Source organism: Oncorhynchus keta, unplaced genomic scaffold, assembly GCF_023373465.1.
Source record: "Oncorhynchus keta strain PuntledgeMale-10-30-2019 unplaced genomic scaffold, Oket_V2 Un_contig_20057_pilon_pilon, whole genome shotgun sequence".
NCBI classification, from domain to species: domain Eukaryota; kingdom Metazoa; phylum Chordata; class Actinopteri; order Salmoniformes; family Salmonidae; genus Oncorhynchus; species Oncorhynchus keta.
In genome coordinates, this window is record NW_026281800.1 from 214,393 (window position 1) to 240,528 (window position 26,136).

General features: G+C 41.7%; 1 protein-coding gene across 10 annotated transcripts in view; it reads left to right on the plus strand.

The window, feature by feature from the left end:
* Positions 1–2,776: 2,776 nt before the first annotated feature.
* The window catches only part of LOC118387819 (mitogen-activated protein kinase 10), an 84,842-nt gene continuing 61,482 nt past the window's right edge, over positions 2,777–26,136 (plus strand). For 5 of the 10 annotated variants that reach the window (XM_035776558.2, XM_035776560.2, XM_035776568.2 and 2 more), the window contains exons 1-2: positions 2,778–3,051; positions 21,303–21,374. In XM_035776558.2, coding sequence (XP_035632451.1) covers positions 3,049–3,051; positions 21,303–21,374 — 75 coding nt within the window. In that variant the 5' untranslated portion in view covers positions 2,778–3,048. Of the gene's footprint in view, positions 3,052–21,302; positions 21,402–26,136 lie in introns of all 10 variants that reach the window. The other 5 variants (XM_035776559.2, XM_035776561.2, XM_035776563.2 and 2 more) reach the window with 4 other exon arrangements.

The following is a 26,136-nucleotide window of genomic DNA, read 5'->3' on the forward strand; positions in this document are numbered from 1 at the left end:
TCTCTTTTTTATGTCAAAATAAATGTAATTATGATTAGTTATAGGCAAATTAATACATTTACATTTACATTTAAGTCATTTAGCAGACGCTCTTATCCAGAGCGACTTACAAATTGGTGCATTCACCTTATGACATCCAGTAGAACAGTCACTTTACAATATGCAAATGAACTGAATCCCAAAAAATCACGTCCACTGCATTTCAGCCCTGCCACAAAGGGACCAGCTGACATCATGTCAGTGATTCTCTCGTTAACACAGTTGTGAGTGTTGACGAGGACAAGGCTTGAGATCACTCTGCCATGCTGATTGAGTTTGAATAACAGACTGGAAGCTTCAAAAGGAGGGTGGTGCTTGGAATCATTGTTCTTCCTCTGTCAATCATGGTTACCTGCAAGGAAACACGTGTCGTCATCATAGCTTTGAGCAAAAAGGGCTTCACAGGCAAGGATATTGCTGCCAGTAAGATTGCACCTAAATCAACCAGTTATCATTAAGAACTTCAAGGAGAGTGGTTCAATTGTTGTGAAGAAGGCTTCAGGGCACCCAAGAAAGTCCAGCAAGTGCCAGGACCGTCTCCTAAAGTTGATTCAGCTGCGGGATCAGGGCACCACCAGTACAGAGCTTGCTCAGGAATGTCAGCAGGCAGGTGTGAGTGCATATGCACGCACAGTGAGGCGAACACTTTTGAAGGATGGCCTGGTGTCAAGAAGGGCAGCAAAGAGGCCACTTCTCTCCACGAAAAACATCAGGGACAGACTGAAATTCTACAAAAGGTGCAGGGATTGGACTGCTGAGGGCTGGGGTAAAGTCATTTTCTCTGATGAATCCCCTTTCCGATTGTTTGGGGCATCTGGAAAAAAGCTTGTCCGGAGAAGACAAGGTGAGCACTACCATCAGTCCTGTGTCATGCCAACAGTAAAGCACCCTGAGACCATTCATGTGGGGGGTTATTTCTCAGCCAAGGGAGTGGGCTCACTCACAATTTTGCCTAAGAACACAGCCATGAATAAAGAATGGTTCCAACACATCCTCCGAGAGCAACTTCTCTCAACCATCCAGGAACAGTTTGGTGACGATCAATGCATTTTCCAGCATGATGGAGCACTTTGCCATAAGGCAAAAGGGATAACTAAGTGGCTCGGGGAACAAAATATCGATACTTGGGGTCCATGGCCAGGAAATTCCCCAGACCTTAATCCCATTGAGAATTTGTGATCAATCCTCAAGAGGCGGGTGGACAAACAAAAACCCACAAATTCTGACAAACTCCAAGCATTGATTATGCAAGAATGGGCTGCCATCAGTCAGGATGTGGCCCAGAAGTTAATTAATAGCATGCCAGGGCGGATTGCAGAGGTCTTAAAAATGAAGGGTCAACACTGCAAATATTGACTCTTTGCATCACCTTCATGTAATTGTCAATAAAAGCCTTTGACACTTATTAAATGCTTGTAATTATACTTCAGTATTCCATAGTAACATCTGACAATATCTAAAGACACTGAAGCAGCAAACTTTGTGGAAATTAATATTTGTGTCATGAGGATTTTTTAAAAGGCAGTATATGAGGCTGAATTAACTGTTTCGCTGCCAGACAATGCTCCGCTGATAGCCAGGTGTAGCAGTGGTAAGGTGTTGGGACTGCTGTTGGGACTCTACTAGAGGGACAGCTTTATGTAGGCCCTAACAGTTTGTAGGCACTGTTTGTCACCGTTATAGTGCAAATAATACTTGATCAGTTTGGGTTTCTTGCAGTAAATCTGCAGTTTCCAAATGATTTATATCTATGTTCCAGCCCCCAAATAATCCGCTCAAGGAAAATTCGGCCCATGGGTGAATTGGGGACCCCAGTTGTATTGTGTGATGCCCATATCCCTATATGTCTCTCAGAAGTATCTATATGATCAACAAAAGCCTTTTTAGCATAGCAGTTAAAAATAACAACGATGAGCACTAACACATCAACTATAGGCAGGAAGTAATTTAGCATCAAGGACTTCATTCCTCAGTTTGGGCTAGGTCACCTGGTTCTAGCTCACTATTTGCCCTCTAGTGGTAAAAAAATAATAATTGCAAATACTATCAGATTTGCAAATGTGTGCTTGTTCAAGGGATCTCGGTACAATGTTCATTTGGAAGGAAGACAGTAGGTAGGCTACATCACCATTGAATATATTGTGTGCCAGTGTAGGGTGTTGTCTTTCGGATGGGACGTTAAATGGGTGTCCTGACTCTCTGTGGTCACTAAAGATCCCATGGCACTTATTGTAAAAGTAGGGGTCTTAATCCCAGTGTCCTGGCTAAATTCCCAAACTTGCCCTCATACCATCATTGCCACCTAATCATCCTCAGTTTCCAATTGGCTCATTCCTCTCCCCTGTAACTATTCCCCAGGTTGTTGCTGTAAATGTGAATGCATTCTCATTCAATTTACCTGGTAAAAAATATATTAAATCAGTATTCCTTTAAAATATTTTTATGTGTGTGCAATGCATCCTTTAATGTTTATAAACTCAAAAGGGAAAGCTGTGTGTGGAATGAGTGAGTGAGACCTATGATATGGCCAGAGGGTGGAATCTTAAGCGCGCCTGACCGCCTCCCCGCATATCTTGAGCGCACTGGCAGGACGTCGCAGGATCAGAGAGAGGGAAGCTCGAGCTTCTCTCCTTCATGCACACCCCTCCCATCCATTCCCGGCTATGCTTTGGGTATGACGTCACATGTGCTCCCTTAGGTTGCCATAGCAATTTCTTTCCCTAACCCCGTTCTTTTTTCTGTCCCTCCTCCTTTCTGGTACGTTCCCAATGGTACAGCCAGCATCTTGCAGCATAATGCTTACAAGACGGTAAACGGGGAGTGATTCAGCATTGCAATCGTAATTTCTAGGCTATACCGGTATTTTTTTTCTTCCATCGCTGCATTTATTTCTAGTTATCTCCATGTTCACTTTTATTTTTCTGTGCGTGCTAAGTCGTTAAATGTCTCTCGTCGGAATGTTTTGAACAGAACTGTCACCGGCCTAGGATCGTCGTCAGCTGGCACGGAATGGTATGTTTGCTCGGTGTGGTGGAACAGTGATGTTGATGCAGCGGGAACCTGCTGACGGATGGGGTGATGATTATTGCTCTAAGGTTAATGACGTCGACTAATGGTGTTTCTTTCAGTCTTAGAACGCGACAGCGACAATAACAAAACCTCTTTTGATTTGACTTGTCCAGTGTTTGTTATAAATATGTGGTCAGGGATGGAATTAATTAGGTGTTGATTTGATATGTTATTGATGCAGGACACAAATGTTGTTGTCCACGAGGATGTTTTTTTCTACCCTTGATTGATGGTCCTGCCTATACATGCACCGACATTTCATAACATCCCTTTCATTATCACGAGGCTGATGTGTTAGTATGTAGGCCTATCAACAATTGAGAATATAATAGCAACAATATTGCAATATAAACATGTCAATACATCAATGAATGCTATATTATTTCGCGTTTATAAGGCATCACGATAGGACTTAAGGCTAGATCTGGGCCTGGCTACATTTAACTTACATTTGATCAATTTAAACGGTAGACCATTCAGCCAGGACTTTATAGATAGGCCTATGCACCCACTCTCAGATGTCAGCTGAACCTTGTGTGGGCTATGGACTCTACAGAATGACTTTGCATCAATGCATCTCTGTTATATAAGTGCACATTTACAAACTAGTCCAGAAAGATCATGAATGAATGGACCACCTGACATATTATTGCACAATGCATGATGAGATGTGAGAGATCTCATGAGATTGAATCTCAAGAGATTGAATACATTATTGATACAGTAACAGGTGCTTGAAATTTGAACACAGCAAAACACACTGATTGTTTTGGAGTTGTCAATATATGAATGGGAGCTTCTTACTGAGTTGTGTTATGCTATGTGAATGAGACAATCATCCGTTTTAAGGTGGTCAATATACTGTATAGCCATTAAGTTGTTGTGGTGATCTTGGTACAATGAGAAAACAAGGTCTCGTTAGAATATGTCAAAATAGTGGCCTTCAACCATTATAGTTTTACAGTACCAGTCAAAAGTTTGGACACCTACTCATTCAAGGGTTTTTATTTATCTTTACTATGTTCTACATTGTAGAATAATAGTGTAGACATCAAAACTATGAAATAACACATATGGAATCATGTTGTAATCAAAAACGTGTTAAACAAATTATTTGGATTCTTCGAAATAGCCACCCTTTGCCTTGAAGACAGCTTTGCTCTCAACCAGCTTCACCTGGAATCCTTTTCTAATACCCTTGAAGGAGTTTCCACATATGCTGTGTCACGTGGGTGGGCATTCTATGTCCTTTTTTCTATGTTTTGTATTTCTATGTCTTGGCCTGGTATGGTTCTCAATCAGGGACAGCTGTCTATTGTTGTCTCTGATTGAGAACCATACTTAGGTACCCTTTTCCCCCCACCTGTTTTGTGGGAAGTTAACTTTGTAGTTGTTCAGGTCACATAGCCCAAAGCTTCACGGTTTGTCTTTGTCCAGGGCACATAGCCCAACGCTTCACGGTTTGTCTTTGTTCAGGGCACATAGCCCAACGCTTCACGGTTTGTCTTTGTTCAGGGCACATAGCCCAAAGCGTCACGGTTTGTCTTTGTTCAGGGCACATAGCCCAAAGCGTCACGGTTTGTCTTTGTTCAGGGCACATAGCCCAACGCTTCACGGTTTGTCTTTGTTCAGGGCACATAGCCCAAAGCGTCACGGTTTGTCTTTGTTCAGGGCACATAGCCCAAAGCGTCACGGTTTGTCTTTGTTCAGGGCACATAGCCCAACGCTTCACGGTTTGTCTTTGTTCAGGGCACATAGCCCAAAGCGTCACGGTTTGTCTTTGTTCAGGGCACATAGCCCAAAGCGTCACGGTTTGTCTTTGTTCAGGGCACATAGCCCAAAGCTTCACGGTTTGTCTTTGTTCAGGGCACATAGCCCAAAGCGTCACGGTTTGTCTTTGTTCAGGGCACATAGCCCAACGCTTCACGGTTTGTCTTTGTTCAGGGCACATAGCCCAAAGCGTCACGGTTTGTCTTTGTTCAGGGCACATAGCCCAAAGCGTCACGGTTTGTCTTTGTTCAGGGCACATAGCCCAAAGCGTCACGGTTTGTCTTTGTTCAGGGCACATAGCCCAAAGCTTCACGGTTTGTCTTTGTTCAGGGCACATAGCCCAAAGCGTCACGGTTTGTCTTTGTTCAGGGCACATAGCCCAAAGCTTCACGGTTGTTTTTTTGTTCTTCGTTTTGTTGGCGTCATTTTGAAATAAAGTTCAAATGTACGCTTACCATGCTGCACCTTGGTCCAGTCCTTCAGCCAGCCGTGACATGCTGAGCATTTGTTGACTGCTTTTCCTTTACTCTGTGGTCTAACTCATCCCAAACCATGTCAATTGGGTTGAGGTTGGGTGATTGTTGAGGCCAGGTCATCTGATGCAGCACTCCATCACTCTCCTTCTTGGTCAAATAGCTCTTACACAGCTGGGAGGTGTGTTGGGTCATTGTCCTGTTGAAAAACCAATGATAGTCCCAATAAATGCAAACCCGATGGGATGGCATTTCGCTGCAGAATGCTGTGGTAGCCATGCTGGTTAAGTGTGCCTTGAATTCTAAATAAATGACTAACAGTGTCACCAGCAAAGCACCCCTACACCATCCCACCTCCTCCATGCTTCACTGTGGGAACCACATATGCAGAGATCATCCTTTCACCTACACTGCGTCTCACAAAGACACAGCGGTTGTAACCAAAAATCTCTCATTTGGACTCAGACCAAAGGACAGATTTCCACGGGTTTAATGTCCATTGCTCACGTTTCTTGGCCCAAGCAAGTCTCTTATTGGTGTCCTCTAGTAGTGGTTTCTTTGCAGCAATTCGACTATGAAGGCCTGATTCATGCAGTCTCCTCTGAACAGTTGATGTTGAGATGTGTCTGTTACTGAATTTATTTGGGCTGCAATCTGAGGTGCAGATAACTCTCATGAACTTATCCTCCATAGAAGTATGGACTTGGCCCAAATAGAGCTATCTTCTGTATACCACCCCTACCTTGTCACAACACAACTGAATGGCTCAAATGTATTAAGAAGGAAAGAAATTCTACAGATTAACATTTAACAAGGCACGCCTGTTATTCAAATAATTGAAATGCATTCCAGGTGACAACCTCATTAACTGGTTGAGAGAATGCCAAGAGTGTGCAAGGCTGTCATCAAGGCAAAGGGTGGCTACTTTGAATAATCTCAAATATATTTAACACTTTTTTTTGGTTGCTACATGATTCCATGTGTTTTTCCGTAGTTTTGATGTCTTCACTATTATTTTTCAATGTAGAAAATAGTAAAAATAAAGAAAATCCTTGAATGAGTAGGTGTGTCCAAACTTTTGACTGGTACTGTATATGTCACCTATGTCGATGGCAACATGATGACATATTACGAAGAAGATAGCCTATGTCTGAAGTGGATACTGTGCAATGCCAAGAGGTGGCATCATGGGCCAAAATGTGTGTTACTTTACAGCCTATTGCATATGATACTGGTGAATACTGTATAGCTGTATAGCATGGTAAAAAGGGAAGATGTACAATCCACGAGTAAGCACTAGCCAAAAGGTTGTTACTGAACAGCCCATTGCATGCATACAAAGCTTAAGAGAGAAGGTTTGAAAGACTGTAACCTTGTGGGCTAAATTATTGAACACTATGAATGGGAAGAAGTGCTGCCGAGAGCAACTTAACAATTAATCAATTCATTTATTTGCGTGCAGGTTAGAATGTGCTGCTATCCTCCTAAGAGATACAGTAGACCCACGTAGGGCTGCGTGCCATATGACACCTTATTCTCTATTTAGTGCACTTTATACGGCTAGTAGGTTCAACCTCTTCTTCATCAATAGGCTTTCGGTAATTGTTTACAAAGTCTAATTGGAAAGACAATTAGATTAAATATAAATAATACAGTATTTGATTATTGTTACTATTCACGTTGTTTAATTTGAAGCATAGGCTATACAAGATCCTCATGTTTATCCTGCTGTTTCAAGTAATGTAATGTGGGCTTAGATAAACATATACAATTCATCAACATTGATTTTGAGGTATGCTCCAATTCCCCCCATGGAGTGGTCTCAATGGCAATTTTCAAGCCATTGATTGATAGATTCAATTGAGCATTAAGTGTGGCCGTCTTGGTGTAGCCTGCTTTGCTTTTCATTTGTGGCTCTTGGCGTATGATACAATCTGATGTTATGGAACAAACATCAGTGTGTATTGAAGAAGAGATAATGATGAGGATACTGTAGTAGGAAAGTCTGATCTGGTCACTAATTAAATGTTGCAATATGAAAATAAGAACAGACATTTGAATAATGTGTTTTTGTAAATTTGACACCTCAAGAGGTAGCGACAGACTGCAAATTGGCCTTTGACAAATTGTTGTAAATGTGTTTGGAAACATAATCATAAAAGTCAAAGGTTAGAAACAAGGAGTCAATGTCTTAACTGCATCCTAAAGTCATTTGTATTTGTATTTATTAAAGATCCCCATTAGCTGTTGCCAAGGCAGCAGATACTCTTCCTGGGGTCCAAACATTAAAGCACTTACATTACATATAAAACAAAATATTAAACATTACACCACTACATACAGTGGGGAAAAAAAGTATTTAGTCAGCCACCAATTGTGCAAGTACAGAAAATGTTTGACCTCTGTCATTGCCAACAAAGGGTATATAACAAAGTATTGAGATAAACTTTTGTTATTGACCAAATATGTATTTTCCATTATAATCTGCAAATAAATTCATAAAAAATCCTACAATGTGATTTTTCTGGATTATTTTTCTAATTTTGTCTGTCATAGTTGAAGTGTACCTATGATGAAAATGACAGGCCTCTCTCATCTTTTTAAGTGGGAGAACTTGCACAATTGGTGGCTGACTAAATATTTTTTTGCCCCACTGTATATAAAAATAGACTACATATAAAGCCAACAAATAAAATCATTGCATTGCAGGTAGAAAATATCCTGATAAAAAAAATATATCCTATGGATCACATACATGCCTGTCTGAAATCAACTTGAAACACTGTATCAACTATCAACTGGTCCAGCCAGAAGCTCTTGCTAGCAACATTGTATGAAATATTCAGGGCCCTCAGATTTTCCAGTGAACTCGGGACAGACACAGCTGTAGGCTATTTTGGCAAAAGATACGAGCTCATCAGGTAGACTTATTTTATGACGTTTCCCCTGGATCAGAGTATTGTATTTTATCCCTTTCACGCTGAGTGGTTATCTAAAGGGAGAGTGCTGGAATGATTTTTCAAATACATTGAGGAACTATTGCCATTCTCAATGGATGTTAAAGACTTAATTTGCTTGCTGTTTGAGGTGAAGAAAACATTACTTTGAGAAGCTCCACAGCTCATTAGTGGTGGTGCGTTAAGCCAATCAGAAATACTATCAGATCCCCAAATAGGCACATTTATATGCCTACATTTGCGCACAGGCCAGGTAGTCTATAGGCCTACGTCTATGCGTAATCAGGTGCATGTCTTTACTCAACATTGACAGTAGCACTCCAAACGAAAGACGGTGACTAAATTGACAAAACTCGTAAATTAAACAAAATGAACCAAATCTTGTGTAGCATTGATTGTGCGCTCTGTAAACAACGTGTCCACTCTGACAATGGGAACGGTAAAAGACTGGAATAATAATAAGGTTGAAGTCGGAAGTTTAAATACACTTAGGCTGGAGTCATTAAAACTCATTTTTCAACCACTCAACAAATTTCTTATTAATAAACTATAGTTTTGGCAAGTCGGTTAGGATACCTACTTTGTGCATGATACAATTAATATTTCCAACAATTGTTTACAGACAGATTATTTAACTTATAATTCACTGTATGACAATTCCAGTGGGTCAGAAGTTTACATACACTAAGTTGAATGTGCCTTTAAACAGATTGGAACATTCCAGAAAATTATATCATGGCTTTAGAATCTTCTGATAGGCTAATTGACATCATTTAAGTAAATTGGAGGTGTACCTGTGGATGTATTACAAGGCCGAGCTTCAAACTCTGTGCCTCTGCTTGCCATCATGGGAAAATCCAAAGAAATCAGCCAAGACCCCAGAAAAAAATGTGTAGACCTCTGTAGTCTGGTTCATCCTTGGGAGCAATTTCCAAATGCCTGAAGTTACCACGTTCATCTGTACAAACAATAGTACTCAAGTATAAACACCATGGAACCAAGCAGCCATCATACCGCTCAGGAAGGAGATGCGTTCTGTCTCCTAGAGATGAACGCACTTTGGTGCGAAAAGTGCAAATCAATCCCAGAACAACAACAAAGGACCTTGTGAAGATGTTGGAGGAAACAGGTTCAAAAGTATCTATATCCACAGTAAAACGAGTCCTATATCGACATAAACGGAAAGGCTGCTCAGCAAGGAAGAAGCCACTGCTCCAAAACCGCCAGAAGAAAGCCAGGCTACAGTTTGCAACTGCACATGGGGACAAAGATCGTACTTTTTGGAGAAATGTCCTCTGGTCTGAGGAAACAAAAATAGAACTGTTTGGCCATAATGACAATCGTTATGTTTGGAGGAAAAAGGGTGACGCTTGCAAGCTGAAGAACACCATCCCAACCGTGATGCACGGGGTTGGCAGTGTCATGTTGTGGGGGTGCTTTGCTGCAGGAGGGACTGGTGCACTTCACAAAATAGATGGCATAATGAGGATGGAAAATTATGTGTATATATTGAAGCAACTTCTCAAGACATCAGTTAAAGCTTGGTCGCAAATGGGTCTTCCAAATGGACAATGACCCCAACCATACTTCCAAAGTTGTGGCAAAATGGCTTAAGGACAACAATTTCAACGTATTGGAGTGGCCATCACAAAGCCCTGACCTCAATCCAATAGGAAATTTGTGGGCAGAACTGAAAAAGCGTGTTTGAGCGAGAAGGCCTACAAACCTGACTCAGTTACACCAGCTCTGTAAGGAGGAATGGGCCAAAATTCACCCAACTTGTTGTGGGAAGCTTGTGGAAGGCTACCTGAAATGCTTGACTCAAGTTAAACAATTTAAAGGCAATGCTACCAAATACGAATTGAGTGTATGTAAACTTCTGAGCCACTGGGAATGTGATGAAAGAAATAAAAGCTGAAATAAATAATTCTCTATTATTATTCTGACATTTCACGTTGCTAAAATAAAGTGGTGATCCTTACTGACCTAAGACTGGGAATTTTTACTAGGATTAAATGTCAAGAATTGTGAAAAATGTAGTTTAAATGTACGGTGTATGTAAACTTCCGACTTCAACTGTATATTGAATGCATTAACAGAAATGATCATAACCAAGCAAACATTATACAGTATATTAGAAATCATATTAATTAACGGTACATGTAGGCTACTACTGGTTATATATGTAATGGGGAATTGATAGAGACTAACAATCAAGGCAAACAATTCACACAATGAAGTTATGAAACATTGAATGTGCACAAATTGGCGTGAGGGAGCGCATTGTACAATTTATAGAGACTTGCATTGTACATTGTAGACACTCTTCTTCTTGGACCATGCCATCCACACAGCCTCCGCAATGGTTTTTGTCTCAGCCTCTTTACTGAGATGGGTACGAATCAGACAGGTGTCTCGTCTCGTGTGCCATAAAAAAAACATATCTTCTGTATATATATATATATATATTTGCTACTGCTGCTCCACAAAAAAAAGTTTGGTCGACAAACAGCCTATCAACCAAATAATTGACCTGTCAACTAATTGGCGTCAGCCCTAAATTAATTTTATTTAACATTGTTTTGATTGCTGTTTTGTTTCATATTATATTGATTGTTGTATTACTGTGATCAGGGCACCCTTGTGAATGAGACCCTGGTCTCAATGGGTTTTCCCTGAATAAATAAAATGTGAATACAGTAAAGATCGCAACTGTCTGTTGAGAACCAAAGCAATATGCTCTACAGAGAGCTACAGTTATTAGGTTACATACATTGATTTGAGCCGATGGAAATACTGGATGGGGTTTTTATTTTGTCTCTATGCACCCACCCAGCTGACGAATGCTAAGCCAGCCAGGTAGCCATATTGTAGTTGTGTGCATCCCCAATGGCACTCTATTCCCTATATACAGTGGTTTGTCCTTTAAAAGTTGCAGCGTACTGCGGCACAGCTTGCACGGTGCCGCAGAATTCTATGGCACGTTATTACATTTACATTTACATTTAAGTCATTTATTTTTAAGTGTGAAAGACTGGTACCATTAATGATAGTTAGTGCTAGTTTGACCACCAGAGGACATCTTTGAGAAGCATTTGATAGCCTTCAATAGTGGCTGTACTAGAGAATGCAGGCACGCGGGAGACTGGGGTTCAAATACTCAACACTAGTGAGACTCATGTCGCCTATGTTACGCCTACAGTATATCCAAAAATATGATGTAACTCTCAGTAAATAATTACATATAGAGGATTGGAGGATATTTCTCTAATTCAGTGATATTTTTTTCCATAGTAATTAGTTATGGATACGTAACTAAATAATCATAGTAATTTTGAGAGTATTTTTATAATTATTTTATTAACGAAGCATAAAGCTGCCATTAGAAGTTACATTGTTTTAGTTTGACTATGACTATGACAGACAAAATGAGAGAAAACATTCCAGAAAATAACATTGTAGGATTTTTAATGAATTTATTTGCAAATTATGGTGGAAAATAAGTATTTGGTCACCTACAAACAAGCAAGATTTCTGTCTCTCACAGACCTGTAACTTCTTCTTTAAGAGGCTCCTCTGTCCTCCACTCGTTACCTGTATTAATGGCACCTGTTTGAACTTGTTATCAGTATAAAAGACACCTGTCCACAACCTCAGTCACATTCCAAACTCCACTATGGCCAAGACCAAAGAGCTGTCAAAGGACACCAGAAACAAAATTTTAGACCTGCACCAGGCCGGGAAGACTGAAATACTGCAATAGGTAAGCAGCTTGGTTTGAAGAAATCAACTGTGGGAGCAATTATTAGGAAATGAAGACGTACAAGACCACTGATAATCTCCTTCGATCTGGGGCTCCATGCAAGATCTCATCCCGTGGGGTCAAAATGATCACAAGAACGGTGAGAAAAAATCCCAGAACCACACGGGGGGACCTAGTGAATGACCTGCAGAGAGCTGGGACCAAAGTGACGAAGCCTACCATCAGTAACACACTACGCCGCCAGGGACTCAAATCCTGCAGTGCCAGACATGTCCCCCTGCTTAAGCCAGTACAGGCCCGTCTGAAGTTTGCTAGAGTGCATTTGGATGATCCAGAAGAAGATTGGGAGAATGTCATATGGTCAGATGAAACCAAAATATAACTTTTTGGTAAAAACTCAACTCGTCGTGTTTGGAGGACAAAGAATGCTGAGTTGCATCCAAAGAACACCATACCTACTGTGAAGCATGGGGGTGGAAACATCATGCTTTGGGGTTGTTTTTCTGCAAAGGGACCAGGACGACTGATCCGTGTAAAGGAAAGAATGAATGGGGCCATGTATCGTGAGATTTTGAGTGAAAACCTCCTTCCATCAGCAAGGACATTGAAGATGAAACGTGGCTAGGTCTTTCAGCATGACAATGATCCCAAACACACCGCCCGGGCAACGAAGGAGTGGATTCGTAAGAAGCATTTCAAGGTCCTGGAGTGGCCTAGCCAGTCTCCAGATCTCAACCCCATAGAAAATCTTTGGAGGGAGTTGAAAGTCCCAAAACATCACTGCTCTAGAGGAGATTTGCATGGAGGAATGGGCCGAAATACCAGCAACAGTGTGTGAACCTTGTGAAGACTTACCGAAAATGTTTGACCTCTGTCATTGCCAACAAAGGGTATATAACAAAGTATTGAGAAACTTTTGTTATTGACCAAATACTTATTATCCACCATAATTTGCAAATAAATTCATTAAAAATCCTACAATGTGATTTTCTGGATTTTTTTTCTCATTTTGTCTGTCATAGTTGAAGTGTACCTATGATGAAAATTACAGGCCTCTCTCATCTTTTTAAGTGGGAGAACTTGCACAATTGATGGCTGACAATACTTTATTGCCCCACTGTATATTGTCCTGCTAATAACAGGGTTAATGATATATCTGTGAGAATATCCAATGGGCTTTTATATAATTCTAAATTCATCATTAATAATAATAACAATAATAATAATCGCTTTGTTTATAAAATAACAATATTTTGGAGATTATTTAGTTTTCAAATAACGTAAAATGAGCGAGGGAAAATGCCATTCTTGAACATGGGCTGAGACTTTGACTAATTTGTAAATAAAGGCAGTTTTTTAAAATGTATTTATCTTTTTAGAGGGAGATAAACCTACAATCATCTCATGGGTCACCCATTTGGGGGCGGCACAGGTATTTAACCAGCATCTGTAGCAACACAGCTTGCACTGCTATGCAGTGTTTTAGACCGTTGCGCCATTCAGGCGCTGTATAATATGACCGGTCGGGAGTGGCGTATAGTTCTACAGTAAGAGCAAAATAATCCTAACAAAATAAAATAATACAAATCTTAGTGCAACAACAGTTTTAGTAAATAATACTGAAATCATGCACAATTATCAGTTTATATTTAGGTTTATGTCGCCCAGTTCATTGTCAGTTAGAGACACAGTATGACCCAAAAGCATAATCAATGCTCTAACTCCCCCTTGCGCAATGAAGTGGTGACGCAGGGTACCGTACTAAACCACAAATGACCTCAAAGTCCTGCAGCATAATCACAAAACTTTTAGTGAAGCAACCACTGTAGTGCACTACTTCTGACCAGGGCCCATAGTGCACAATGTAGGGAATGGGATGCTATTTGGGACGTAGCCATCTCTGCCTAGCCCCTCCCCATGATAAGCAGCAGCATAGGGAGAGGGATTATGTGTGTGTGTGTATTGTCTCTGCCCAGTCCTCTCCTATGATAAGCAGCAGCATCACATCTGTAACGGGAGCAATCTCATTAAGGGGTCACACAGCAAGGCAGGGGCCATCAAAGGATTTAACAGACAGCATCAATCTGGACTGAAAGCCACAGTGAAACTGATCCTGATGTGCACCACCACCTTCATGATATAATATAATACAACGTCTTTATGTGGAACAATGGGCTTGAAATAACTTGAGACATTTTTGCTGTACCTTCTGTCCTCTTTGAATAGAGGACAAGTTTAATTGCTCAGTGGAATTCAATAGTATGCTTTATTGTCCTCATGTGAAGACATTCACAAATGTAGGTCACAATTTCTCAAACTACAGTTCTACATTATAAGTAGCACATTAAACCAGAATGTTTAGCAGTAAAAATATAATATTATTGCTACAGATAATTGCAAGTGATTTACTTATGTTTAAAGTCTGTGCGGAACTGCTTGCTCACTGCTCGCTGCTTGCTCACTGCTCACTGCTTGCTCACTGCTCGCTGCTTGCTCACTGCTCGCTGCTTGCTCACTGCTCGCTGCTTGCTCACTGCTCGCTGCTTGCTCACTGAAGGGCTAGATGTTCAAAGTGGGTTGCTCCGGCCCTAGCATCCAGCTTGATTATGTTTCAGGTTGATTTAAGAATGTGCTAAATAGACTCACTATCCATGTTCATGTTCCAGCCCTCGGGAAAATGCAGCATCAGCAAGTTTCCATTTCCGTCCTACAGCGCCATCGTTCACACTGACAGAGGGAGGGATATAGAGGAAGAGAGAGACGTGGAGAGAGAGCTGGAAGAAAGAAAGAGAGAGTGACGTGTGTGTGTGTCTGTGAATAACACAAAAGCTATTCGAGCTGTGTTTTTGCTATTTATACCTCTTCAAATTCAAATGACCTCTTGAAGGCCTTGAATTGTGTCATGCATTTTGTTTTTATATGTAGGATAATTGGTGTCATGGAGCATATGTACATGACTTGTAGACAATGACACTGAAACAAATGATTGGTTGAAGAAAGACTCTATTCTATCTCTTCAATGTATAAGCCAAGAATCCTGAAACAAAATAGAATATGTTGCATTGAGTAGCATAGCGCATTCCGTTTGCCAACAATACTTTGACATAATGCAACAAAGTTGACTGTTTGTTGTGCAAGCCAGTTACTAAAACAATGTAACTTGTTAACCATCTTTCTATTGTGTATAAAGCTGCCCATTTTAAATGTACATGCTCTAGCAATATGAAATATATTATTAGAACAATGATCAAAGTATTTGTAGAGTATAATCATATCTGTTAACCTACCTTGTGTGTTTGTCTGAAGACCCGCTCTGTCTCCTTGTTTAAGTGCTGGTGTGCATTACGCAAGAGGCAAATTAGACTACGAGAATATCCAAAGTGATGAATTATCCCGGGGGTGAATTACTTCATGAATGTGCATTGTGTGACTTAAAGAAGAAGTTATTTCACAAGTTATTGAAGTGTGTGTGTATATAAAACTGTTGTTTATGATGTTGTATGTCCATGGGAAATTACGCATTTATGGTAGAAATATGTTTTGGGGCTATCATTCCTAGCTGAAGGGAGTTCCTGGAACGAGTACTTAGGTGCTCAGTTGGCTTTTGCCTGGGGGGAGAGCAGGCAATAGGTTGGCTAGAGTAGAGTTAAACCAGAGTTTTGTTATAGAAAATAGAGTTGTTGCCAGAATAGTATATACTGAGAATATATTTGATTTATTCAAGTCTTTTACAACTTCCTGTTTGTTATTTTCCATACAAAGTTTATTGGCCAATTAGTCCTGTTAATATTTGTAAATATGATTTAACATGATTTGACGTCATTTTGTCTGTGGCCAATGACCTTGAGTCTTCTTGGATGGGGACTTCTAATGTAAATCTATGGCAGTACAAACCGTAGATTTTGTACTTGAGTGACAGAACACTGAGCCAATCACGACGCAACTAGATAACAACGTTGCTGTATGTAAAAAACAAAAACAAACAATTGCAAATGTTGCTACATAAGACCGAATCAGGTGGTGAGTCATAATTGTTCAGCAGTCTTATGGCTTGGGGGGTAGAAGCTGTTAAGGAGCTAGAATTGGCGCTCCGGTACCGTTTTGCCGTGTGGTAGCAGAGAGAACAGCCTATGACTTGGGTGACTGGTCCTTTCTCTAACACCGCCTAGTAATGAAGTCCTGGATGGCAGGTAGCATGGCCGCAATGATGTACTGGGCCGTACGCACTACCCTCTGTAGCACCTTACTGTCGGATGCCAAGCAGTTGCCACACCAGGTGGTGATGCAACTGATCAGGATGCTCTTGATGGTGCAGCTGTATAATTTTTTAAGGATCTTTTCAGTCTCCTAAGGAGGAATAGGCATTGTCGTGCCCTCTTCACGACTGTCTTAGTGTATTTGTACCATGATAGTCTGTTGGTGATGTGGACACTGCTCCACTACAGCCCCATTGATGTGAATGTGGGTGTGTTCAGCCCTCCTTTTCCTGTAGTCCATGAACAGCTCTTTGTCTTGCTCACGTTGAGGCAGAGGTTGTTGTACTGGCACCACACTGCCAGGTCTCTGATCTCCTCCCAATAGGCTGTCTCATCGTTGTCGGTGATCAGGCCTACCACCGATGTGTCGTCAGCAAACTTAATGATGGTGTTGAGAATGCTGTTCATCGACTACAGCTCTGCATTTAACACCATAGTACCCTCAAAGCTCGTCATCAAGCTCGAGACCCTGGGTCTCGACCCCGCCCTTTGCAACTGGGTACTGGACTTCCTGACGGGCCGCCCCCAGGTGGTGAGGGTAGGCAACAACATCTCCTCCCCGCTGATCCTCAACACTGGGCCCCACAAGGGTGCGTTCTGAGCCCTCTCCTGTACTCCCTGTTCACCCACGACTGCGTGGCCACACACGCCTCCAACTCAATCATCAAGTTTGCGGACGACACAACAGTGGTAGGCTTGATTACCAACAACGACGAGACCGCCTACAGGGAGGAGGTGAGAGCCCTCGGAGTGTGGTATCAGGAAAATAACCTCACACTCAACGTCAACAAAACTAAGGAGATGATTGTGGACTTCAGGAAACAGCAGAGGGAACACCCCCCTATCCACATCGATGGAACAGTAGTGGAGAGGGTAGCAAGTTTTAAGTTCCTCGGCATACACATCACAGACGAACTGAATTGGTCCACCCACACAGACAGCATCGTGAAGGAGGCGCAGCAGCGCCTCTTCAACCTCAGGAGGCTGAAGAAATTCGGATTGTCACCAAAAGCACTCACAAACTTCTACAGATGCACAATCGAGAGCATCCTGGCGGGCTGTATCACCGCCTGGTACGGCAACTGCTCCGCCCACAACCGTAAGGCTCTCCAGAGGGTAGTGAGGTCTGCACAACGCATCACCTGCCCTGCCTATCTAAGGGGGCAAACTACCTGCCCTCCAGGACACCTACACCACCCGATGTTACAGGAAGGCCATAAAGATCATCAAGGACAACATCCACCCGAGCCACTGCCTGTTCACCCCGCTATCATCCAGAAGGCGAGGTCAGTACAGGTGCATCAAAGCTGGGACCGAGAAAAACAGCTTCTATCTCAAGGCCATCAGACTGTTAAACAGCCACCACTAACATTGAGTGGCTGCTGCCAACACACTGACTCAACTCCAGCCACTTTAATAATGGGAATTGATGGGAAAGGATGTAAAATACATCACTAGCCACTTTAAACAATGCTACCGAATATAATGTTTACATACCCTACATTATTCATCTCATATGTATACATATATACTGTACTCTATATCATCTACTGCATCTTTATGTAATACATGTATCACTAGCCACTTTAACTATGCCACTTTGTTTACATACTCACCTCATATGTATATATACCTGTACATGACCTCTGATCATTTATCATCTACTGTATCTTGACTGCCCATTTTTTCCTATTGACCGCTCTGTACCATCACTCATTCATATATCTTTATGTACATATTCTTTATCCCCTTACACTTGTGTGTATAAGACAGTAGTTTTGGAATTGTTAGTTAGATTACTTGTTGGTTATTACTGCATTGTCGGAACTAGAAGCACAAGCATTTCGCTACACTCGCATTAACATCTGCATACCATGTGTATGTGACAAATAACATTTGATTTGATTTGGATTCGTGCTTGGCCACGCTGTCGTAGGTGAACAGGGAGTACAGGATGGGGACTGAGCACTCACCACTAAGGGGCCCCTGTATTGAGGATCAGCGTGGCAGATGTGTTGTTGCCTACCCTTACCACTTAGGGGCGGCCCATCAGGATGCCATTACCACCAGGGGGCGGCCCTTCAGGATGGTCCAATTGCAGAGGGAGGTGTTTAGTCCCAGGGTCCTTAGCTTAGTGATGATCTTTGTGGGCACTGTGGTGTTGAACGCTGAGCTGTAGTCAATGAACAGCATTCTCACATAGGTGTTCCTTTTGTCCAGGTGGGAAAGGGCAGTGTGTAGTGCGATTGAGACGGTGTCATCTGTAGATCTGTTGGGGTGGTATGCGAATTGGAGGGGGTCTAGGGTTTCCGGGATGATGATGTTGATGTGAGCCATGACCAGCCTTTGAAAGCACTTATTTTAGGCAGGTTTCCTTCGCGTTCTTGGACACAGGGACTATGGTAGCCTGCTTAAAACATGTAGGTATTGCAGACTCGGTCAGGGAGAGATTGAAAATGTCAGTGAAGACACTTGCCAGTTGGTCCGCGCATGCTCGGAGTACACGTCCTGGTAATCCGTCTGGCCTTGTGAATGTTGACCTGTTTAAAGGTCTTGCTCACATCGGCTACATCGAGATCGGATACGGAGAGCGTGATCACAGTTGTCCGGAACAGCTGGTGCTCTCATGCATGTTTCAGTTTTGCTTGCTTCGACGCGAGCATAAAAGACATTTAGCCCGTCTGGTAGGCTTGTCACTGGGCAACTCGCGGCTGGATTTCCCTTTGTAGTCCGTAATAGTGTAGTAGGATTCAATCTTAGTCCTGTTTGACGCTATGCCTGTTTGATGGTTCATCTGAGGGCACAGCAGGATTTCTTATAAGCGTCCAGATTAGTGTCCCAGTCCTTCAAAGCGACAGCTCTAGCCTTTAGCTCGGTGCGGATGTTGCCTGCTATCCAAGGCTTCTGATTGGGATATGTACTTACGATCACTGTGTGGACGGTGACTGAGGTGGTATACTCCTAAATGCCATTGGATGAATCCCGGAACATTTTCCAGTCTGTGCTAGCAAAACAGTCCTGTAGCGTAGCATCTGTGTCATCTGACCACTTCTCTATCGAGAGAGTCCCTGGTACTTCCTGCTTTAGTTTTTGTTTGTAAGCAGAAATCAGGAGGATAGAATTATATGTCTTTGTGCATGGAGTTAAGCTGGTCTAAAGTTTTTTTCCTCTGGTTGCACATGTGATATGCTGGTAGAAATGAGGTAAAACAGATTTAAGTTTGTATGCATTAAAGTCCAGGTCCACTAGGAACGACATCTTCTGGATGAGCACTTTCTTGTTTGCTTATGGCCTTATACAGCTCGTTGAGTGCGGTCTTAGTGCCAGCATCGGTTTGTGGTGGTAAATAGAGAGTTACGAAAAATATAGAGGAAAAGTCTTGGTAGGTAGTGTGGACTACAGCTTATCACGAGGTACTCTAACCTCAGAGATATAACCTGTATATATAGCGTAGGGTCCTACTGGGGAGAATAGGATGGCCAGAAATATTCGGGCCAAATAAAGGATCACTACTTTAGTAATATGCTGCCCAATGCTCAGCCACTATACTATGTAAGGGATATAGACGTTCTGTAAATTAACTTGGAAATAAGAGACGAGGCAGTGCTGAGTCCCTTCAGGGAGTTCATTTTTCCAAGCTAATGTACAGAATGGAGGCGTTTATCCCACGTATACCACAGTTACCAAAGAAAACGGCGAACTACACAATGACATAATGAGTGGACTGGCGGCCATTGCGAGTGTATCCATAAGAGCAAAGCAGGAAGTAAAAGCAGGAAGTAAAAGCAAGTGTACTTATCAATATGTGCTGTGATTTGTTGATTCAACTCAACTGACCTTACTAAAAATACATTCTGTAGCATGAGCCACATCAGTTAACAATTTGAGTGAACATTCTACATTACCATGGAAATCATTGCATCATAATACCAGGCAGCCATTGTGTACAGATGAGTCAAATTGCCAGGATTTCAGCTTGTTGTATTCATTGTTTTTATATGTCTGCTGCTGCAATTTACTTTCATTTTTTTTTGTGCTTCTTTGCAGTGTTGCAGGACTTGAGACCGGTCTTAGTCCTGAATCCATATTGAGTACCTAGGTTTTGTCTTGGTGTCTGCATTTTCTTTACTCGGTCTCTGACAATGAGGACTCGTAATTTCCAGCAGAGTGAAAAACTCATAATTATCAGCCCCTAAAAACCGCTTCGCCAGGCCATATGTCCACACTCCTTCCATGACACATTAATATCTAGTTGCCTATTGAAACCTGGGTTTCCTGTTTTACTCGTAAAATTACTGTTCTTTACTTTTGTTGAAAAATATCCCAAAATGTTGTCGTGCTCATCAGAATTTCCTTGATTCGCTGTTAAGGAAGAGTGGGGGACATTGTTTGGAAGTTGCACACTCACTATTAGTAAGAGGAGACCAGAGGAAGTTGTAACATAATTTTGTCTTTTTTATCTATACTGAACATAAATATAAATGCAACATACTACATGATTCCATATGTGTTATTTCATAGTTTTGATGTCTTCACTATTATTCTACAATGTAGAAAATGGTGAAAATAAAGAAAATCCCTTGAATGAGTAGGTGTGTCCAAACTTTTTGACTGGTACTGTGTGTCTAAAAGACACATCTGGATTCAGGTATAGGATATGGTGCATATCCACAAAACTCAAATTATGGATTGAAAATGGTCTCTATTCTCTAGAATATAAAAAAAACGTGTCATGTAAAGATATCCCTTTTCGCCCAGTGTCTTGACAACTACTATAGTCATTGTCATCCCAAACTCCCATACAAGTTGGCTACCGTACACACAGATCTGAGAGACCCCCACTCTCCTCTACCTTCCACAGGTTGTTGCTGTAGAGAATGTGTTCTCAGGCAACCTAACTGGTAAAACAAGGATTAATAAATGAATGAACCTCAAATCTCTAACCTCTCCTCTCTCCTCTGTTTGTGTATTGCAGGTATTTATGAGCAGGCATTTCTTCTATTACTGCGGTGAACCAGTCCTAGATGTGAAAATAGCCTTTTGTCAGGTGTGTGTTCCTTACAGGTAAAATAAGGTACAGTATTCATTCACTTCCATTTCCTCTTCATTAGTGTTATGTCTGTTTCATAGAGCTGGAAAGAGTGTTAGCACTATTGAGGGACTAGGTCTGCCTTAAAATGGTGGTGATGAAAACCTTCTACAGGCCACCCATGCTAAAACAGGCTTTGTGGCAAGTGTACCATCTATCCAAATCAATGGTGTGTTTGTGTCATATGATGACCCAACAGGTACTGTAGCCGTGTCCTATACTGTATGTGCTGTAGCTAACTACTTTGTGTTAGCGTTAGTGTTAATAAATCAGTGATTCCCAAACCAGGGGTCATGACCCCATGTTGGGCCACCTATTGTGAAAATGGGGTCCCGGGAGAATTTCCATAATCGCGAAGAAAAACTATACATACAAAAAAATATATATATATATATTATAATATCATCTTTGTATCTAAACATCATTCTAATGTGGTTAGCCTTAAAAATTTATTTAAATGAGAATTATTCAAATCTTTGTTACAACTTCTAATGATGGCGAGTGGAGGAGTCAAGCGCAGAGAGCTGGTAATTCAGTACGTGGATATTTTATTCCATAGACTGTGATTCCACGACATGCAAAACACCAGGGCGCATGAAACAACCCGTCCCAAAAATACACCTGACTAAAACCTGTCCGGAAAAATACTGATAACACTCATACATCGATAACAGGAAACAAGCCCGCACAAATACCCAGCGGGCCTAGTGCCATTAAATAGCCTACAAACAAAACCTCACTCAAAACAGGTGTACCCAATTAAACCCAATAAACAGAAACAAACGGAAAGGGAATCGATGGCAGCTAATAGGCCGGCGACGACGACCGCCGAGCGCCGCCCGAACAGGAAGAGGCACCGTCTTCGGCGAGATTCGTGACAATCTTACAGAGAAATTCAATCAGAGAGCGCCCTTAGATCATGGGAAAAGGCCACACATGGCTAGGCCCGATATGCTATGAAACCACACACTATTGCAGAGACTTCAAAGTCATTACATTACCGGCCGCCAGGGGCGGACTAAAATAATAATTCAGGCTGGGAATTTGACTCCATCCCAGGCCATCCTGTTCACGCAAACCACCAGACCGCTAATTTTGTAGGCTAACCCTATTTGTTGACGTAACGGATACTGAACTAGTTATACATTTGGCCACTATGTTCATCTGGGAAGAAAGTTATGCACATTATAAAATACAAACACTTAGGCTACTTGTTGGTCAGTCCCATCTGAACACTGAGTTTTCAAGGTAAGCTATGGCTATGGGTGCACCCTCAAAAACTCACTAGGAATACACCAATCATAGCACATACAAGGCTAGACACAAAGGCTAGACACACAAAACTATTAGCCTACATTTAAAAAAAGAGAAGGTGATATACAGAGTTAGCTCAAATGTTCAAATGATTATCTTTATATTCAAGCATCAAGCATATCAAAAGTATCAAAAAACTTCACACACACACACATTCACTGAACTTGAACATAAGCTACAACAATGTAAGTAAGTATAATACAAAAGTTGAAAAAGCACCCCTCTACAAAAAAATGTAGATTACAATGTCCACTCACTGGTGTCCATAAAGCAAATAGCACAAACATAAACACATCTATACACTGAGTCAATGAAATTGAACATTGGCTACATAACTGCAAGTATAATATGAAAGTCCAAAAAAACATGCCTCTGTACAAAAGCTTTAACTCAACAGCAAATTTTCTTTCACCCATTTCAGCCTGTTAAGGAAGAGTCATAGCATCACTACTTCAGAGTAACCCGTAAGTAATTACCACTAGTAAACCAGTAGGCGGCGAAGTAACTCACTGCTCTCTGCCATCTTGTCAATGATGTCATCTTTGTCAAGTCCCATAAGAGTATCCTTCTCTGTTGCCATCAAAAGGAATGCTTCAAGGTTCTCTTGAGTGAGGGAGGTTCTTAGGTGGTTCTTCACGAACTTCAGGGTTGGCTACATAACTGCGGTCCTCTCACTAGTCACCTGAGTGATGGATAGAGTGAGGAGGAACTTGTAGCCCAAACCAATGATGTGATACTCATCCGTGAGCAGATAGCAGCATATCGGGCAGTTTTTACACGTGGAACAACTTCTGCTCACCAACTCCACACTTTCATCAGGATCCTCAAAGCCTTCCGCTGATTCATCACAGGTGGCGGCGGCCCTGGTGTTGTACTCCTCCAATGCTGACTGTGTCAGTCTTTCCCACTGTTGTGCAAGGCTGATCAGTTCACCCTGCAATGCCTCAACAGTGGCATGTTCATCAAATTCCATTTGCTGAGCTCCTTCATGGCTGTCTCACGGCACTGCATTTGCTGCATAAATGAGGTGAATACTTTCAACAACAGTGTCCAGTACCACATGTGGATCTTGATTTTGTAATCCATGTCTGCATTAGCAATGGGCTCGTCTTCTGCCGACTCACCTGATTTTCTCTTTTTTGTTCTCTTCTCTGGGAGAGCAGTCTGAGCTTTGGCATCACAGTCCTGCTGCTCCTCCAGAATGCCATTGTCCCACTCAACAAAGTTGTCTGCTGCCTTCTTCACACCCTCAAAGTCTCGGCCACACTTTCTCAGGTTATCCTCTGTTCCCGTCACCAAGTGCTGTGCTGTTACGATGTCCATGCCACTTGTTTGCAAGTATTTAGAGAGAGGGGATATCTGCTCAAATATCCTGAGAAAAACCTCAGCTGTAAGTATGGTTTCATACTTTAGGAGAGCATCATTGTACCCTTGGGACTTGCTTCGGCAGGCAGGTTTTATGGTCACATCCTTTTCAATTCTTTCCATAGTGATGACCACATCCGTGTAAAGTGCACGGTCAGACTTTGCAAAGCTTCCAAATACTTCCCTCAAGGCCTCGTCTTTGGCCCACCAGCGTGTTTCACCAATTACATCAAGCCGTCTGTGTCTCCTGTCCTCACTGGTTTCCTCCCATAGCTTCATGCGCTTGTAGGAATCTCGAACGAACACTGCAATGTCATTCAGTAGTGAGAAAAGGGATTCACTTGCCACAACAACCCCAGTGGTGTCAGTTCTCACAAGGTTGAGGACATGTGAGTGAAACCATATGTGTACTTGGTTAGGAGACTCTACTGTGAGCAATGCAGAGAAGCCCCTGTATTGTCCCTGCATATTAGCTGCTCTGTCTGTTGCATTACCAACACACTGTTTGATATCTATGTCCATCTTCTCAAGGGGCTGTTTCACAAGGTCCACTAAGTACTGTCCAGTCGATGACTCACAGTCAATGACCGCAATCAGTCTCTCGTGGACAACATCAGTGACATATCGCAGAACTACTGCACACTGGTCTTTGGATGTTAAATCCTGTGTTGTGTCCATTTGTATTGAAAACATCCCTGCCTTTCTCACTTCAACAGCAATTGTCTGCTGAATCAACATTCTAATGATTCTGATTTTGCTTAACAACAATATAAGCTCAAGCAACGTGCCATGATTGACGGAAGTCTGCTTGCTGGCTCTGTGGAAAAAGGCTTCTGCACTTTCTCTAGGGGTCTTGCTTCTCTCATGTTCCTGTACTCTCTGATGGGCCTGCATGCCTCCTTTGACAAATGCACTATCACTGGCTGAAGGTTTTGCAAACGCAAGACATACTGAGCAGAAGTGAGTTACTTCATTGTATGTCAGACATTTTCTGTTTGTGCCATCTTTGGAGTGGAATACATTGGGAATGACACATTGAGGGGTTTGTCTCTGCTCGGTAAAGCCCCGCCTTATCTCAACTCACTGATCACCATAGCAGCAGCCATTCGTAGCACGCGCTCCAGCAGGTATATCTCACTGGTCACCCACAAAGCTAATTCCTCCTTTGGTCTTCTTTCCTTCCAGTTCTCTGCTGCCCATGACTGGAACGAATTGCAAAAGTCTCTGAAGCTGGAGACTCACATCTCCCTCAGTAGCTTTAAGCACCAGCTGTCAGAGCAGCTTACAGATCACTGCATCTGTACATAGCCCATCTGTAAACAGCCCATCTATCTACCTACCTACCTCATCCCCATACTGGTATTTATTTATTTTGCTCCTCTGCACCCCAATATCTCTATTCATCTTCTGCCGATCTATCATATTGCACTCACTGTATATAGACTTTTTGTTTTCTTTTGTTTTACTGTATTATTGACTGTATGTTTAGTTTATTCCATGTGTAACTCTGTGTTGTTGTATGTGTCGAATTGCGAATCTATTTTCCCCTGTACTGGTCTTTGAAACTCTCTCTCTCTCTCTCTCTCTCTCTCTCTCTCTCTCTCTGAATCTCTCTCTCTCTCTCTCTCTCTCTCTCTCTCTCTCTCTCTCTCTCTTTCTCTCAATTCAATTCAATTCAATTCAAGGGCTTTATTGGCATGGGAAACATGTGTTAACATTGCCAAAGCAAGTGAGGTAGACAACATACAAAGTGAATATATAAAGTGAAAAACAACAAAAATTAACAGTAAACATTACACATACAACAGTTTCAAAACAGTAAAGACATTACAAATGTCATATTATATATATATATATATATATATATATATATATATATATACACAATGTACAAATAATTAAAGGACACAAGATAAAATAAATAAGCATAAATATGGGTTGTATTTACAATGGTGTTTGTTCTTCACTGGTTGCCCTTTTCTCGTGGCAACAGGTCACAAATCTTGCTGCTGTGATGGCACACTGTGGAATTTCACCCAGT